This window comes from Drosophila melanogaster, chromosome 3L (assembly GCF_000001215.4).
Source record: "Drosophila melanogaster chromosome 3L".
NCBI lineage: Eukaryota > Metazoa > Arthropoda > Insecta > Diptera > Drosophilidae > Drosophila > Drosophila melanogaster.
In genome coordinates, this window is record NT_037436.4 from 19,734,811 (window position 1) to 19,754,191 (window position 19,381).

General features: G+C 42.6%; 3 protein-coding genes across 8 annotated transcripts in view; all 3 read right to left on the reverse strand.

Moving 5' to 3' along the window:
- Positions 1-19,381, reverse strand: part of CG42637 (uncharacterized protein) — a 74,043-nt gene that overhangs the window by 15,284 nt on the left and 39,378 nt on the right. The window lies entirely within an intron of this gene.
- Positions 11,024-14,934, reverse strand: CG42638 (uncharacterized protein). Its single transcript, NM_001170001.2, has 3 exons — positions 14,306-14,934; positions 12,754-13,604; positions 11,024-12,613 (listed from the first exon to the last, which is right to left on the reverse strand). Exons 1-3 carry the CDS (start codon positions 14,672-14,674, stop codon positions 11,875-11,877), a joined length of 1,959 nt encoding a protein of 652 aa, NP_001163472.1. The 5' UTR covers positions 14,675-14,934; the 3' UTR covers positions 11,024-11,874.
- Gyc76C (Guanylyl cyclase at 76C) overlaps positions 16,133-19,381 on the reverse strand; it is a 42,627-nt gene continuing 39,378 nt past the window's right edge. For all 4 annotated transcript variants that reach the window (NM_001170003.2, NM_001170004.2, NM_001275134.1 and 1 more), the window contains 3 exons: positions 19,127-19,355; positions 18,868-19,032; positions 16,133-18,780 (listed from right to left, as the gene is read on the reverse strand). In NM_001170003.2, coding sequence (NP_001163474.1) covers positions 17,050-18,780; positions 18,868-19,032; positions 19,127-19,355 — 2,125 coding nt within the window. In that variant the 3' untranslated portion in view covers positions 16,133-17,049. The remainder of the gene's footprint in view (positions 18,781-18,867; positions 19,033-19,126; positions 19,356-19,381) is intronic.

The window sequence follows — 19,381 nt, forward strand, 5'->3', positions numbered from 1 at the left end:
GATCATTCTCGGCCTGGTTGAGATGGGATGAGGACGAATGTATGGCAGCATTGTCCGCACATGTGTTACAAATTTACCAAATTTCACTTTCAAAGAGACCAAAAGCGGCGCTGATGATGATGATGATGATGATGAGGCCGGGGGGTTATGGAAAAGGGGAGCTGTGCGATGCCTTAGTTCAGCAGCTCCAACTGAAACTCCATCCAACCCCTCGGCAGCCCCTGTGCTCATCCCATTATGAGGCGCCGCTTTGCTGTCCGTAAAAGGAGACAACCCGTGACGGCAGCTTTGGCATTTAACAAGCATGGCACAGCCCAAACGAAGCCACAAAGAGAAAGACACAAGTGCACTGCAAACAATTCATGGGCGAATGTGCTTAAAAACAGTGGAAATCCATTTGCTAACATTGTACATAATAATAATAATGTACTTCAACAGAGTTCAGCACTGTCTTTACCAAACATATTGAGATAGGTTCTTTAAATGCCTGAAAACAATTTACAATCAGGATCATTGTTGATAGACTTCTTGTCTTATCTACTGATACTGTATAAAAGACAAAACCATCTGTGCATCCATGTTTCTCAAATTCTGAACGATATTATATAGTACAGAAAGGTAAATTCATTTCTAGCATAGTGAATAAAGATTTATTTAAAAAATAGCTAGATTTTCAAAGTGTAGAGAGAGAAAACCGCGATAAGGATAGGAGGGGCGTTCCGACTGGTCCTAACCATTTTTGGACTGCGTTTCCATCCAAGTTGCAGCTTTGGGTCGTGTGAAAGTGAAGGGCTGCTTACAGTGACTTTTGAGGTCGTTTGCCAAAAATTTTGCTGAGTTCAACTCTGCCGCGAAGTGAAGCATTTATGAGCGGTGGAGCTATGAGGAGTTAGTTATGAGTGGCAAAGGAGCCTGCACAATCTGTGCTGCAGGTCGGCATCGCGGTTGGCCATCTCTGTCTACGCTCGGACCCTCTCGCTTCCTCTCCGTTTGTCATGCAAAGCAGACTGCGGAGCTGAGCTGAACTGAACTGGCTGCCACAGTGTTGGTGCTGCCAAAAAACTGGATTTTCTAAAAATAGACCGTGGGGAAATACTTGAATACGCGCCACATGTGCAACGGCCGCCAAAAGGCACAAAATACAACAGCAAGAAGGCACAACAACTCAAGTCAAGCCGAGTTGCAGAGCTCTCGTCTTGGCAAACTTAAACTCAAAGCTCATCTCGTGTTAGAAGCTATATCCCTACATCCCCATCCATCTACCCCCTTCCTCAAAAACCAAAAAAAAAGGGTTGAGTGCCGAAGGGAAACAGAATTTCCGAAAATAGTTACTAAGGGAGAATCCGTTCAGTTGGCAAATAAAATGCTACAATGCCTTTCGGCCATGAATACTTGGGATTCAACAAAATCTGTAAATGAAAAACGAAGGAAATCAAATCGCTTGTATGTCAGTTAAATGAACACGAGTTGGTCTTGACTAATGTTTGATTCCAAATGTTCTGCAAATCCTTATCTCTGGGATCTTCCTTATAATATTTATTATAAGTACGACAAGAACTAGTAAAACAAAATTTTATGTAGTTACTTTCAGTGTCTCATTTATTTTTGAGTGCACAAAACCTAATAGAACTAGCCTGATCGCATCTGCTGAGAGTCCCCAACTAATATTCTGGCTAAATTGGAACTCCTCCAGTCCTAATCATAAATGCAGCAAGAAGTTCCCCTATCAAGATTATCCAGTTTCAACGCCTCTCTTCCTCTTCGCCATACCGCCTATTAGAAGTGTTTTCTATTTCATCGATGCCTTCACAGGCTCTCAAGAGTATTTCCCAGCCAATTCGTCGCGACGTGGCCTCGGCGTCACATCTGTTTACGTGCACTTGAAGAAATTGGGAATATCGTAGTCAAACCTTTTTTCTCTATTGCACTGAATTATTCGAAAGGAATATATATATTATTCAAATTGATTTAGAGTGCTACAAACATGGCAACACTTTCAACGACATTTCTATAAAATCCTCAGTTATTCGTTCTTCTTTCGAGTTCAATTGTTCTTTTCTTTTAATTTATTTAGCCATATTAGTTTGCTTTTGAATAAAAGCATAAGTTTTTAGGAGTGTGCTAGCCCCTTGCTCCTCAGCTGTCCTTCCCATCTTGTCCAGTTTGCATTTGTTTGGGTGACAGGGTGGCTGCCTGGCTATCTGGGTATCTGGCTGGCTGGCTGGATGGACTGGCTCCAACTACTTGGGGCTGGGTTGTCTTGATGGGTTTAACAATTTAACAAGTTCCATGCAAGTTGCTGCTGCTGCTGCTGGTCGTTGTGCTGCTGCCTCTGTGTCTGCCATTGCACGCAAAGTGGTTTAACTGGTATTATTATTATTATTTTTATTAACTATAGTGCCCAGTTATATGGCTCATTCCCGCCCAGCTCATTCTCTGCTCTCTGGCCAGCGTTCCAAGTCAGCATTCCAAGTCCGCCAAACCCACCAAAAACTAATTTCAAATCTTTCCCCCCCCCCCCCCCCAAGCTGTGTGCAATGTGGCGTATACGTAATAATTCCTTGAGCGTTCGTGAGGAAACGCTGTTCATTAATATTATTGTTCTCCTTTAAGCTATTAAGTCATTATGTAAGGCGACAGTTCCTGTCGAACAAAGATATATGTATGTAAGAAGTGCGAAGGGCGCAGCGCGATAAGAGTCAAGGGTAAGTATGAATCGAGTAGTACATTCCTCAAGTTGCAGCTGTCAAGAGATGGTTGAATGAATGTTAAGCCCAGCCGAGGGAAACTTTAAAAGGTTCTATGGAGGAAAAGCAGCAAGGATTGAATGGGTGGATATTAAGCAGAATGACAGCGGACAAATTGGAAATTCAGATCAGTGTGCAAACAAAGTGTCAATTAAACAAACCTAGGTAATTCAATTATTAATGAAAGTGAAACTTATAATAATCATTAATTAGTATTTTAATCAGCCGCAATTACCGAGCAAACTCAAAATATTTATAGAATCAAATTCAATGTTATATAGCAACAGGTATGATGAACGCTGAGGGTTAAAAGTCCACCTGTCCCAGCTGACATGAATTATATGTGCTTTGCAATCTGAAATACTTAAGAACCAAAAGATTAGAGGCGCCCGTAAAACATTAATATTTCCATTATTTATACATCATTCTAAGAGTTGAAAACTCTTAGATCAATTTAGATTGATCTCCTGGTGTTATCAAATCAGCGACAAGCAGACACAAGCCTCAGTAAAACTGGGACGATCGTGGCTGACTATATAGTACGATTCTCCATATTCCTCACTCTTACTCGGCCGCTTTATTCACCTCCCCGGGGCCCTGAGCTCAGCGCCAAGGCCATTTATAAATACTCCAAGCTAAAAATAACATTTGTTGTTGTACGCCTTGCCATATATACATACATACATATATGTGCGTGATTGTTGTTCTTTTTAAGCAAACAAAAAAAAAGAGCAACAAAACAGCAGCGATTAATGGCTGAGCGATATGCAAACAGCAAATGGCATCGGCGACTCGTTTCGTTCTGAACCCAAGTCGAGCCAAGGGTGATATCCAATGCACAAAGCCGAAGGCAAAGCCATCGCCAAAGCCAAAGATCCCAAAACGAGCAGAAGACTGGGAACTCAAAAATCGCCGCTGATATGGCTCGATGTTTTATTAATAAGTTTAGTGTCTACACATGCCAAAGCCGCGGCTGTGCGAGCGACTAAAAAAAGATTCGTAGCCCACATTTGATGGACTATAACTACATAAATATGTATACTACGTATATATCAGCTCGGCCAGCTCTGCCAGCACTCCAGACCCGGCATTATCTCGACCCAGGTTCCATTCGCTTTATTTTGGGGTGTTGTTGGCTGATAACACACGGCCAGCTGCCTTCCCCACGTCCTTCCGCCATCCAACCACCACGATCGGAATATTTTTGCACATAAAATATTATTAATAGTATATATGTATGTATATACGCGGCACAACATACCATCGGGAAGGCAGGCGCTGAGCGTCTTTGATTCCCATAATCATAATCATAGTCAGAGTCATAGTCATCGTCATAATCATTATAATGCCAGGCAACCTGGTATTCATGGCAATTCACTTTTGCTCTTTTCGGGCGCCTCCAAATATCGATTCCATGCACCTTCATTCCACACACTCAATCACCCACTCACACACGTGTGTGTGCACATTAATAAATACGAAATTTATGGTTTTATGGTTTCCCCGAATATAACTGTTCAGTTGACTACGTACGTATGTATGAAAATCCGATTCGAACCTCAAATGAAAATATTTCGATAAATGAACAGCAAATTTGTTTTGCTAGAAAGCTGGGTAAGGAAAATGCAAATAAATATAAAAAAAAAAAACAAAAAAAAAACAAAAAAAAAAAACAAGCGAAATAGGTGCAGAGTCAGTATGACATTTTGATTGTGTAGTCACCTACTGGTGATTCGAGGTTATAGTGTGTTCCGTGCAACCACAATTAATGGCATACCCAACACAAACCAATCTCACAAGGTGCATGGAAAAATCCCCTAAAGTCCTTGATTTCTCATCATAATATATAAGATATGTAGTAATCACCTCTTGACAATCGGAAAGCCGCAATTAAAATTCTGCTTTTAAGGACAAAGAATCCCAACTGAAGGGGGATTTCCTCAATGGCAAATAGTTTTGGCCAAACAAATTGCAGTTTAAAAGCTGCGAAAATAAGGCCAAACGCAGGGGATTTGAGACGAAAAAAAACGCAAACAACGACTTATCCTTGCTATTCGTTTGATTCCTAATTGATCGGAATTAATATAATTGGTCGGCCAGTGGCGCCAGCAAAGTGCTAAATACCAACCACCTCCAACTAGAGCACTCTATCAATTCGTTGTCGGCCGTTCTCTATTTATTTTGTTATTAAATAATAAGACACAAATTAATGCAATTTGTTTGCTCAACCCAACAACACAACCGAGCTCCAACCGGGCGGTCTCTCAATTAACCCCCCAAGACGAAGAATTGCTAGGGCGAAAAGTGAAATGAAAGCAGAAGGCAGAAGGAAGAAAGAAGCAAGAAGACTGGCGGGAAGACAAAAAGCTTTTTTTTTTTTTTTTTTTTTTTTTTATAATTTTTTTTATTATTTATTGAATCTTCCCTTTGTGTTAAGAGACTAACAATAAGTGTTCAAATCTTAATCTAACTTAATTAACTTTCACTTAGTGATAGTTTTTTTTTTTTCATTAATGCCCTAATAAGTTTATTGCTGGGCTGGGAGGTCGTTGCGGTGCAGCCGGCTTTGACTGCATACTCGGATTAGTTTTCTTGCGAGGGGATTTGTATGGGTGGTCAGCTTTTCGTTATACTTCGTTTTTTTCTCAGCTATTACTTCGATTACTAATTTGATTTTTAGGTCTCTGTGTATGTTTTCGTTCCGAAGGTACCACGGCGCTCCAGTGATAATTCTCAGAATTCTTGACTGTGCTCGCTGAATAATGTCTATGTTACTTCTGGATGCGTTGCCCCACAGCTCGGAGCCGTAAGTCCAGATAGGTTTTAAGACGGAGTTGTATAGAAGAGCTTTGAACTCCAGACTAAGTGGAGAGCGAGCATTTATGAGCCAGTGGAGGTTCCTTGCTTTAAGTTTAAGATGTTTCGATTTGGCTTCTATATGTTTGCGCCAAGTGAGCCGCCTGTCCAGATGAACTCCCAGATATGTTACCTCGTCGGCTTGTGGAATGCATATGTTATTCAAGACCAGTGGTGGGCATGTTTGTTTGTTTAAGGTAAAGGTAACCTGCTTGCATTTTTGAACATTTATTGAAATTCTCCAGTCGGCAAGCCATCGTTCTACAGATGTTAAGTGTCGGGATAGGAGTGCCGTGGCTTTTATTGGGCATTTCGAGCGACTGAGTATCGCGGTATCATCAGCGAACGTGGAGGTTGTTAGATTGTAGTCTATGGGGAAATCCGCCGTATACAGGGTGTATAAGATTGGACCCAGTACACTGCCTTGCGGCACTCCAGCTTCGATTGCGCAATCGCGTGAAGTGCTTGTATCGCATCTTATTGCAAACACTCTGTTATATAGGTATGACTTCAGTAGCTTATGTGTGTTTTGGGGCAACAGCTTGATTATTTTAAACAAAAGTCCATCGAGCCACACTCTGTCAAATGCCTGCGCGACGTCTAGAAAAATGGCTGTGCAGTATTCTCGATGTTCAAAAGCAGTACGAATTTCTGACGTGATTCGGTTGACCTGTTCGATGGTTCCATGTTTTTCTCTAAAGCCAAATTGATGTGTTGGAAGTGTGTTGTTTATTCTAAGATGAGGGCTAATCCGAAGGAGTAGCATTTTTTCAAACAGCTTTGAAAGACATGTTAGTAAGCTTATCGGTCTATATGATGATGGCTGCGTTTTATCTTTTCCTGGCTTTGGAATCATTACTATGGTCGACTTTTTCCATTTTTGAGGGAAGTATCCAAGCTTGGCGATTGCGTTGAACAACAGGCAGATGTGAAGAATAGCACACTTTGGGAGTTCAATGAGCATTCTTGGAGTTATTAGGTCGTAGCCAGGCGATTTTCTTGGGTTCAGTTGCTCTTTGATAACCTTTGCTAGTTCACATGGTCGGAATTCAAAGGGTTCTTGAGGATCTAGATTGGCTGCTATTAAAGGAGGGAGAATAAATGTGTTGGTAGAGGGGTTTGGTCGGAATACATTTTGTAAATGGTCAGCGAAAGCACTGGCTCTTTCTTCATCACTTCGAAACCAGGTGCCAGAGGGACTTCGTAGTGGCATAATTGGCGCTATTGGAGTCTTTAGGTTTCTGTGAGCTCTCCAAAGAGGGTACTTAGTGCTGGTGGGAGAGAGTTGCTCGATATATGAACGTTGGCTGTTTTTTTCCTCTTGTTTGAGAGCATTGGTAAGCCTGCGTGTGGCTATCTTAAGCATGTGCTTAGTAATTGGTGATCTATTAGACTGCCAATCCCTTCGTAGGCGTCGTTTATCTAAAACCAGCCGCTCGATTTCGCGATTAGTTTTGATGTAGTTTGGTTTTGCATACGTCACTGGCGGGGTTGAAGCCTTTGCAGCCGAAACTAAAATGTTTTCAAGAGTTTCCGTTGACTTGTCTATATCCTCCTTTGTAGATAATGCCGTCGTTAGTTCTATGTGTGAACAGACATACTTCTGATACCTTGGCCAGTTTGTTCTAAAATTTGTGAGTCTATACGGTGGGTCGACGATGTGGGGGCGAGTTAGCATATTTAGAAAAACAGGTGAGTGATCTGATGATAAATCTGCTAGTGCTTCGGCGGTGACCATGTTGCGGGGGACATGTTTAGTAATTGCAAAATCGATCAGGTCTGGGATTTTTCTTGGGTCTGCTGGCCAGTATGTAGGCTTACCCGGGGATACATAGTCTAGCTTGTTTTCTGGCTTCGTAAGCGCATTGTACAATTGCTTACCCTTTGGCGACACAAGTCGTGATCCCCAATGGGTGTGCTTGGCGTTATAGTCACCCGCTGCGATGAACCTGTCACCTAGTGTGTTAAAGAATTCCATGAATTGATCCTCAGAGATTGGAAAGCGCGGTGGGCAGTAGACTGCGGCTAGAGTCGTTGAACCATTGTTGAGTTGTAAGGCTATGGACGTAGATTGTAAGTAGTTTTTGTCAAAATTGTTTAAGTGGTGGTGTTTTATGCGATTTCTGATGAGTATTCCAGTGCCTCCATGAGCTTTACCATCTGGATGATTTGTACCATAGAACAAGTATCCTGGTATATGAAAATTGTTTTTATTTGTGAGGTGCGTTTCTGATAGTAGCATTACGTCGATGTTTTTTTCGTAAATGAACTGTGTGAGCTCTTGTGTATGCCGTGAAACGCCATTTGCGTTCCACAGAGATATCCGTAGGGAAGCCATTATGGGGATTTTGAAGATACAAGAAGTTGAATCAGGATATTTTGGTTTTTCATGAGCTCTTGCAAAGTATTTTGCATGAACGTCATGAAGTCTTTCATGCTTTGCTGTAGGGATAGCATCATAGCTTCGATGCCACTTTGTTGTGTTTGTTGGATGTTTGTCGGTGTATGTTCGGAATGAGCAGTTCTTGTCGGTGGGGCGGGCACTTCTAGTCCGGATTTTAGGGCGCTAGCGAAAGAAATTGTTGGAGTAGTGCTTGGGACAGTTAGGGGTGGTTGAAAAATCGGTTGCGGAGAGTAGAAATTGACTTTGTTGTATGTATGTGCTGTGGCAATACGTTTGTTTAGGCGGCTCTTCAATTCTTTGTACACCACACAGCCTCTGTAGTTTGCAGTATGTTTTTCCCCGCAGTTACTGCATTTCTTCACAGACTTATCGTCCTTGTTTTTGGGGCAGTTTGCGGTAGTATGAGGTTCGCTACAGACAACACATACGGACTTAAGGGTGCAGTATGCCTTGGTGTGGCCGTATTCTTGGCAATTAGTACATTGAACTGGATTGATACGTTTGTGCGGCTCCTCCACGGTGATCCTCCGATGTAGCAAGTACTGTAAATTGTATATTGGGTGCACTTCGTTTTTCTTTAGTGCCTGGAGCTCTGGTTCGAGTTCTATTTTGAATAGTGGCTGCGGAACTTTGTCTTTGTTTAAAATATTAATAGCTGTCTTTGCAGAAAAGTTTTTGGTCTTCAGAGCCTCAATTATCTCAGCTGGTGTCACTGTTGCTTCAATGCCCTTAAGTACTACCTGTAGCCCTTTGCAACTTTTTAATTGGTATGTGTAGTAGTTTTTACCAGCATCATTTAGGTATTTAGTCACTATACGGTGGTCTGCTTCTGTTTGGATCTGTAGTTTTATTTCATGAATATTTCCTTTTTTAAGTGGGATAATGTGGAACTTGCTGTCACCAATCAAAGCAACGAGTTTATTTACAAGTGCATTTGTACTTTGTTCTCGTATGAAAATTGGTGGAGGCCTGGTCTTTTTTGGTTCCCCTACCGTTTTTTCGTTGGGTTGTTCGGTCGCAGAATCAGCCAAGATAGCATATCGGTTTGAATTATTTACTGCAGAGTTTTCATTGCCGTTGTTGGTTCGATTGATTTTGGGTTGATTACCTGCCTTATTGTTTTGAGGGCTGAGCTTTCTCTTGATTTGGATGTAGCGATCCATGCCAGTCTGCACAGTCGAAATCGACTTCTGCTTTTGTTTTGATTCTTCTTTACGTGCATTATTGTTGTTGCAAACGGTCAGTGCTGCTGAATTATTTACAGCTGGCACAGCGATAATTAGTTGGGCCGCTGACGAAGTTGATGTTGTGGCAGTTGCCAGTGAGGTCACTGCACTCGTTATTGCAGTGTTACAGTTGCCCGGGACGGTCGTTTGGCGCTGCGAGAGGAGCGGGGTAGGAGAGGCGGTCTCTTCGCTCCACGACTTGTGAGCCGAAGCAGGCAGAGAGGGAGAGCAAGAACGCGGTCTGTCGTTCGCTGAGGGCAAAAGTTTCGAGATAGTTGAAGGTGAGGGTGCTCGATCACCGATTTGCGGTGAGACGAAAGAAAAGTATGCATTGTTGCGTTGTAAAGAGAGCCGGCGCTCGTCTTGTTCACATTGTCGCTGAGAACGTATGTCGTTTTGATTCATTGTTCTAAGTCCACATATAACAATTACCAGAACAATATGGAATAATTATTTATTTTAGTAAATAATTACTATAGTCAATAATTGTTAGTTGTGCAAACTGCACTTTACACTTTGTGTTTAACTTTCACTATACTGTTGTAGTTTTTAGAACTTGCTATTCGTAGCTTGAAAGAAACACGTCTCCACCCGAAGACTGTGGAATGCCGAATACAAATTTCTTGACCAATAAAATATTCAAGCCTAGTTAGAACTTTATAATAATATAGATATTATATTCTACATGAGGAGATTCAATGGATATGGCTCAACAATTAATAATCAATAAGAAGAATGTATCTTAGCTATGTCAAGTAAAATAAGAAACTGTGTTTGCTTCTTTTCTAAAATTAACCGGAAAGTGTATTGCAAGTTCGTATTTCTTCAAACAAACTTGAAGAAAGATACATCTTCGATTATTTTTTATAATTTGACTGCTAAGTAGTTCCTCTGCGTCGTCTGGCCGTTCCAATTTAAAAGCAGTTTTTTACCCGCAGCGACCTTGATCATTTTAAAGCCAAATTAAAGCCATTTATGGCCCACAGAGCGGTACGTCGTGGCTCGACGACTGCCAGCTGACAGAGAGGCGTCTAAAGGCGTGACGAACTGCCACCAACTTGAGCGTTTTATTCAGCTTTTTTTCCAGTTTCTTTCTGATTTCTAGTGGCTCCAACTCTAAAGTGTGCCAAAGTGCTTTGCGGATCGGCGAGGGACCTTTCTGAATTGTCATTGTCTATTTTTGCCACTCTTGACATTTGCATAGAGGAATAAGGCTAGACTGCCAACTGGCCAGGCTGGTGCCACTCGGCTCGAATTTCCAATTAAGATTAAGTAAAATAAGTCTTTGGCTTGGACGGTTTCCGCTTCAACGAAGACGCACAGCATCTGCCTGATGAAATTTACGTCAATTGGAGAACCAGTTTTCCATTTCATTAAAATTTGCTCATCTCGTTTCGGCGAATTCTTGCAAAACATTCAATGAAATTCACGCTTAAAACCGCAAAAATTTAACATCGGCCAAATTATTAAATGTCCAATTACTGTGAAACCATTTATTCCTTTCCCTTTTATTGGGTTTTCTTTTCTTGCAATGCAATTATCCGATTGTAGAAATGTTTCGCTTGGTTTCTTGACACTTATTATGTTGACTGTTTTGGATGTATCCTTACCACAAAATAATTTAACGATTGTCTTCCTGGTCAAAACATTAAAACATTGCGCCACCTACATCTGAAGATAAAAGTAGACTTCATTGTTCCTCGTTTTGGTTAAGCTCACAATTAATTATTTTTGTTGTACACATTTTTGTTGCATATCGTTGTAATAAATTTTGGTTCAAAGTGCAATTTGTTCAATTCAATCGTTCTATAAACAGTTTATTGTGTTTGTGGTTTTTGGTTATAAATACAAAGTTTTCATTGTACACATAAAATATAGTTACCTAATGTTTCCTTATCTATGGCTTCTGAAATTGACACAAGTCGACAAAAATCGATGTTGTGTTATGCCGAACTAAACACTTTCTAAAATAACTATTTGCTTAGACTGCCAAAAATCTCATTTTGTCGACCAGTGCAGTTTTATACAATTTTTTGCTGTGACTTTCAGATTTCTATGAAAACTCGATTCGGATGCATTCGTTTTCATGGAAGATCTTGACCAGGCCCATGTCGATATCGCTAACAAAAATAGCTCCCTCTAATATAATTTCCATTGTTCTCCGATTCTGGTTCCACATTATATCACACACTTAATATCTCGCGTTACAAAAACAAATTTGCGACTTTGTGGTTTCCCAGCGTACAGCGTTGCTTGGTGCCCTTTCTTAGTCATTTTTCGGATTTTACTTTCGCAGAAATGACACAAATTCGCCTTACATTTAGTTTTTCCTTTTGGTCTTATACATTTTGTAATTTTTGTATTGAAGAAAAATGAATTTCAGTCAGAATTATATTTCTGCAAACCGAATTAAAGCCATTGCTGCGAAAGATAAAATCGGAACATGCCCGCTGTTTGTGATCAGAGCAGCTGCTTTTGGAATTTCTCATAGGTACGTACGTTATGGTTTCTCTTATCTCGGTTCAAGTGCTTTGGCAAATTAACAAACTAATACAAAAAGCTAACAACAAGTTTGACTACACACATAAAGCTGACAAAACAAAACAAAATGAAGACCTGCGGGTCGACATAGCGCACCCAGTTACTTCATAATACTAGAAAGGCTGGTGTAACCACTGTTGGGCTGGGCGGGCTCCTGATGCCGACCGCACCGTCCACAGCAGCAAATGCTCTTCACCACGTCAAGGAAGCTCGTCTGGTCGAAGTCGTCCAGGTCGGTCATGAAGACACCAGAACTAATGTCCTCTGCAGTGCGCGTTCCGACAAATGCCTTGAGATCGGTGGTGGGAAAGCCATCCTTGTAATACGCCTTTATCGTGTCGTAGGCATCCATTATGACGGCAATGAACAGCGACAGGACCACATAAATGTACAAGGATATGAACGAGTACAAGTAGATCTGGCAGAACCACCACAGCCAGGTGGCCTTGCTGGAAAGCGTGGCAAAGGTGGCGAACATATCATCACCGTTTATCAGCGCAAACAAGCACTCTGACGTTGTAGCCAGCGATCGGAACTTCATGTGATAGGGTCCCAAGATCAGCCAGCCGCAAAACACAAATCCAGCATAGATCAGCAAGGCGGCGATAAGGAAGCGCAGAATCTTTGGTGCCGCCTTTTTCAGCGTCAGTATCACAACGTTGTAGGTTTTGAAGAAGCCGAGGTAGCGCAGCACTCCGAACCAAACAAGCAGGTTGCCAATTCCCAGAAAAAGCGAGCAGGTATCCCATTGGTCCACCACCAAGTACCTTCCCTCGATTTGCTCTTTTAGAGCTGATCCAATGATCAAAAGGACGTCATTGAAAATGATCATGATGTACCTGCGAAAGCAAAACGGTTTATTATAGTCTGCAACCTTTCTGATAATTTTTGGGTTTACGTCGGCCTAACCTTCAGCATTATGGGTAATACTTGTTGCCAATATAGCCGAGGTTTTTATAACACAAAACAAAGGACTCACCAAAAGTTAACGAATTCCAGTCGGCCGTCAAAGCTCAGCTCCTTGCCGAATTGCGAACGGAAAAAGTTGACAGTTGTACATCTCAGCAGATATGCTCTCCACAGAGCCCTTGTACAGAGTGCAAAGGATAGTGCGCATGTTAGTAGGACGAATATATTAAGTACGCTTCGCAGCATGGAATCGAAATTGGCGTCTGATATGAAGTCCGTTGCTCCGTGGCACTTCAGCCGCGTCGCCTCCGCATCCAGTGAGAGCAGCATTTGCCCGTCATGGTCTCGGTTGTTAAACGTTATGGAAATGTCAAACCGAAAACAATCAGGAGCAGAAAGAGGTCCACCATTTGCCTTGAAATTAACCGTCTTTATCTTGAACGTCAACTGTGCGGAGACAAGAGATGCAAAATTGACCTCCACATCGCGCTGCCTGAGGTAATTCTCCACCCCAATGGTGGTTACGTTCGGAGGTAGTCGCTCACACACCTCGTCGATATGTGGATCGAAAATGTAGGACTCATTAAAGCCAAATATGGTGCCCTCTCTATAGTTCTGCAGGCAAAGCTTTAGTGGCGGCATTGTGTTATTGGGCGTCGGGTAGTCGTATGGTCCAATAGATCGGCTTACATTCGCGTAGCCATTGACTGCATACTGCACAGTGTCGAAGAACTCCGATTTGAGGTATAGAGCAAAGGGACCCACAGCAGGCGGATAACTCTCCACCTCCCGGGAAGAATCCCAGCCGCGCAGGAATAGATGTGAGAAGGCAAATCGGTTATCACCCGTGTAGTTGATGTGGTTATACCGCGAGTGGGCAAAAAGGCACAATTGCATCGTCACCAGAAAGATTTTTACAATCTAAGAGAAAAATTCTTGAGTTGCTAAGAAATGTTTATAGTATAACTTTTAAAGTTTCTATTTGCCTTTTGGCCTCAGGGGACGGACCTTTTCTTGGTCGCCAGTTCAGAGATCTAGAGGCTGGGCTATAAATAGAAGCCGAATTATGTTAGAGCATGCGTCAGACTATATTTATTGGGTATCTACAGGAAATCTAATTTAGTTGTAGACCTTAGAGACTAAGTGTAGACTTAAAGACTAGTCATAACATTTTCGCATTAATCATTAAAAATCGCACAAAAGAAATCCCCCTGACCACGATGTTTATCGCATATTAAATAACTTTTTGGGTTCTACAAAAGCGTCCACACGCAGTTTCTAGCCATAAAATTCTTGAATTTTCACTTTGTTTATTACGTATTGTGCTAACAATAGTTGGACCTATCAGATAAGGCATCGATAAGAGTGGAGGGGCTTAACAATGCAAGCAAAGTAATCAAGACTGTGTTGACTCTACCCCATTTTACATGCTCGAAATCTAGACAAACATTGAAGATCGGAGACGGCTGTTTAAAGGCGTCTGTAAATTAAGAGAAATGCCTAAATAAGTGGTTCAGATGTGTCACCCGAGTTCCGCCCCCAAACGCCGCGCATCACACGACTTCAATTAACTAGCATTCATCCAGATGTGAACTGCAAATGAAACCCGGATGTGAACTCACCTGCACAACGAACTTGTACGGAAATTTCCGCTTGGCCTGCCATTTCTCAATGGGGTTCATAAAGAAGAACTGAAGCTTCCTGCGCATTCGCTCCTCCTGGTAAGATGCAGCCGAGGATCCGGGGAATTCGGGCTGCTCCTCGCGGCCATCCACGGAGGGTGGGGCAGTGCCACTACCGGCGGATATGGGCATGGGCACCACCGGGGCCACCGGAGTGGACTGCAGCTGCACTTGGCGCCGCAGTATCCTGGTGTTCACGTACTCCTCGTCGCTCTCCGGCGACTGCTGCTGTTGCTGGGCAGCCTCGTAGCTGTCCGTGCGGCGCTTGACGGCCGGAGCTGTCTGGGCTCCGGGGCCGTAGCTCTGCATCTCGATGTGCTCCTCCTTCGTTGCGAGGTCAAGTCACCTGCGTTGTTGTTCTCCGTGCTAACTTTCTTTTGCCCGCCCAGTCGACATGCAAAAGAAGAATCCGCACAGGCGCAACAAGCAATCGGGGGAGGGGAGGTAAATATGTGTTCTTTTGCAATTAATACGCGACTTTTGCCAGCGAATTTATATTAAATACTGGCCAAAAGACCACGAAAATTGCTTTGTTTTCAATAGGTTTAAACGATTACAGATGTTTATTCGATATAATCGACTGTTCCAAATAGAGTTCAGCATCGATAGTTGCTTGCAATCATCGATTATTTAAATCGCGCGCCTTTTCATCGGTAGTCAAAATTCAAGTGCAGCACGGTGAAACATGAAACATGGAGAACTTTCCTATTTATTTATTTTTTTCCGTTATTTGGAGGTGAATTCCAAAAAAAATTAAATAATGTTAAGAAAGAAAAGATCTAACTATCTATGTACGAGTTCAGTTTATAGAACTCAGCTCTAAATATCGAAAAAATAATTAATTAAAAACTTCCCCGTATTCCAAATTCCGCCGTTCCTCTAACGCAGCTAACTCATCGACGCTACATGGACGTACATTCAAAATTATATTGAGGTCCATCCATTTATTATTCTTTTATGTTCAAGAAATATGACTATTTCCTTTTTTTATATTTTTGAATTTATGAGAAATCAACTTTATTTTGCGGTCTTGAAAACTGCTACCTCATTTTTGACATTGTATTTTACATTAAACATACGTACGTACTTACATATGTCAACATCTGTCACTAATGCTTAGTTATCTTATTAAATTGAAGTTAAAAAATAAACTAAAAGCGTAAAATAATACATAATCATTTGGAGCAAATATAATACTCACAGGAAAAAACAAATGTTTTCTTTCTGCCCAAGAAGAACTCTTGATAAAACCCACGAAGTCTTCCCATACGTTTCACTGTTCCCAGTGCATAAACATTTCAAAAGGAGTTCCAATAAACTAAAAGCGTAAAATAATACATAATCATTTGGAGCAAATATAATACTCACAGGAAAAAACAAATGTTTTCTTTCTGCCCAAGAAGAACTCTTGATAAAACCCACGAAGTCTTCCCATACGTTTCACTGTTCCCAGTGCATAAACATTTCAAAAGGAGTTCCAATGAATCGATGGCTTTAGTTGCAAGAACTTACAGAGATCTTATCGTGAGATCACACTTACAGTGATCTCTTATATGCTTAACATGTTTTTTTGTATTCACCACGACTTCAGAAATGTTTGTCGAAACACAAAACACAACTGTTCCCAGTGCTCGGAATATTTTAAAAATGTTTCTTTTAGAAGAAGTGTTCTCCAAGTTTCTAGTCTTTCCCGCAGGATTCACCCTCGTATCTACCATCTATTGAACATTTTGCACCATTTAAGCATATCTGGACAAACACACTTTTAATAGTTTCTCGTTTGTATTTATATATGGCAAATTTAACAAATTTTCATTTAAAAATATACATACATACATACATACAGCTAAAACACCTCTCATCGGGCGCATTTTCGCTCTTCTCTGCTCACAATTCGCGTTCAATTAATTATAATTATTATTTTAGCTTTAGAGACTTAAATATTACGTACAATCACACGCACTTAACTACGTACTAGCAAAACACATTGATACATTACATTTTTCACGCTCGTTTTGATTTTCAAATACATAAATTAACTAGTTTCTGTTTAAGCATAATTTGTTTGCTGCTGCGCATCGTGTATGGAAAGCAGAAAATTTCGATTACATTTACATAAAATATTTGATTTTGATTCTCCATCGTCGTATAAATATGTGTGTCGTTGTGTTTATGTGTTACATTTACAAACGTACATTTAGATGTGTGGGTGTGTGTTTATTTTATATAAAACAATAACTAGTCTGAAGACCTTGTGACTAGACGGTTTTTTCGGCTTCTCTAATATGTATGTATGTAGAGTTATAAAATATATGCTATGTATGATTTTCGCTTCAGCTTCTGCTCGCTTCTACTTCGGGATCGCAGGATTTTCCTCGAAAACGAATAAAAATAGTTTGGAAACCCATAGGACACATATGTAGAGTCCCGCAATGCCAGAGCGATCAAAGAGTTAAGAACCGGCTGGTATATGTTTATAGGTGGATGACTTCCAACACAGACACACAATTCGTTCGATCCATACAAACTACAATACATAAAACAAAGAAGTAAGCCAAAAGACGATCGTTTCCTGCTCGACTCGGTTCCTGAGTAACTTTTCCATCTCTCTCATCCGGCTATTTAGCTCATCCTGGTCATCCTGCTCCTTCTTCCTTAGTTTCTACACTGCCTTCTCCTTATCTCTATACTATACTCTCACGATCGCGGGCTGCTGCCGATGCCGCCATATCCGTGAATCCGGTTCGTGCGCCGTGCACACCGCTGGGCAGGATTCCTACTCGCCTAGCCTCACCGCTACGCACGCCGTTGCCCTTGAAGATGTTAGTCATCCAGTTAGTCAGCTTACTCCCACCAGCCGCTTTGGATCTATGATGCTGATTGGAGGAACCGCTGAAGAAGTCCAGATCTCCGGGGTGGCGGTTATCAATATCGGCGGCATAGCTAACGCTATTTCCGCCATGCCCACCGGGACCATCCATGTGCTCCAGTGAGTGCCAACGTTTGTTGTGCGCCAGCATCTCCTCTGGCGGCACCGACAGCGATGCCTGGCGTTGCAGCAGGGGCGACTCAAGATCATCCTCGACGTTCACTCCTCCGTTGCAGTTGTTGTTCAGATGCTTGGCACAGTTGCTCCCACCTCCTTCTCTTCCTCCTCCTCCTCCTCCTGCTGACCTTCCTGTAGGAACAATGCTAATCTGAGCGTTGGGAAAGCTGCCTGAATAGCGGAGAGCAGGCAGTTGGCCGTTGTCGTGGCGCATCAGAAGGCCCAGCTCATCGTCGTAGCCATCGGTGGCATCCACCGGGTTGGCGGTCATCTCGTTATCCAAATCCAGTTGACTCGAGTGCACTTCACCGTTGGGATTCCCACTGATCAGCGATACACCCGTGTCCAGCGATCGGGAATTGTTCTTGGACAACTTCGAGGGCGGCAACTTTACCCTGTCGTGACGTTTGCGCAGTTGCTGCATGGGCATGGGATCCAGGGAGCGAGACTCCCGCAACAGCGTGTCTGCGGAGTCATCATCGTTATCTCCCAGTTGGGGTAGCTGGGCAGCACTAATAATCCGGTGCGGCCGCACCATGGCCAACGGTTTGTGCAGTGCATTGGGTTGACGCACTAATCCAGATCCAGATCCTGACACTCCTCCCGATCCCCCATCCATATCACAGTTAGTTTCGTTTGTTTCGGAATGATTCAGCGTGCTAAGCGAGGCCTGTGCGGATTCGAGGAGAGCTCCCCCCACGAAGTGCCCTGCGCCCAGTCCATTGATGGGGGGTCGCTCTCGATCCCTGTCACGTTTGCTGACCATGCGCGGTGATTCCCTCACGGATCCCTGGAGGCTATACGTTGATTCGCCGTCCATCGCCCTGGGAACTGTGCTCTGGCGTCTTGATCCGGTGCCGCAGAAGTGCATGGCCTGGATGCTTGGCTGACGGGAGTCGGGATTTAGCTTTGGACTCTTTCGAGGTCGACTAAACAGCGGCGGCGGCATGTCCATCATATCCACTAACTTCTTCTGAATAGCATTCTCGTTGGCTCCGGTTAGCCACCAAGTAACCACATCGCCCTTGCCCTTCATATTGACCAGGCCACGTTTCTCGGTTATGTAGCCACCACCCAGTTTGTCCAGCGCCAGCTTGCACTTATTGGAAATGTGAATCTTTAGCGCCTCTCCGTTGCTCTCCATCCGGGACGCTGTATTCACGGTGTCACCAAAAAGGCAGTATCTCGGCATGGTGAGACCAACCACGCCCGCTACCACCGGACCCGTGTGCATTCCAATGCGCAGCTTCAGCGTCTCGTTGGGACGATGGGCTATGCGGTGCTGCTTGACAGCGTGGAGCAGCTCCAGGGCCATCGAAGCTATCTCGCCTGCATGTCGATCTCCGTTCTTAATTGGCAGACCCGAAACCTAAAATATATAAGGAAAAAGTGATTTTTTGAATAACTGAATTTTTTGAATAAATATAGGAAATATAACATGAGTAAGCTTACTTACCACCATGTAAGCATCTCCAATGGTTTCAACTTTATAGACATCATAGCCGCGTATGATGCGATCGAACACTGTGTAGAGATCATTCAAAAAGTTCACCACTTGCAGCGGTGTGCTCTCCGCCGACATTGCAGTAAAACCAACAATGTCGCTAAAATATATGGTTACCTAGTGGAAGTTAACAGATAGGAAACTCCATTAGACATTATGAATTAATTTTAAACTTTTGGGGAGCGTGTAAAGCCTTGAATTACCAACATACCAAATCATATGAAACGGGCTCGACACCCTGACCCATGGTCAATTTTTCAGCCACCGATTGCGGTAGCATGCGATGCAGGAGATCCTCCGTTTTCATCTTTTCCTCGCACAGGAGACGCGTGCGCTCGGTGACAATGTCCTCCAAGTTGTTGGCATACTTCTCCATCATTTCCATCATTTGATCCATGATGTTCTTGGTCTTACCACCACGCATCTTCTTCAAGCGATTGCTTAAGGCAGTCGGGAGTAGAACATT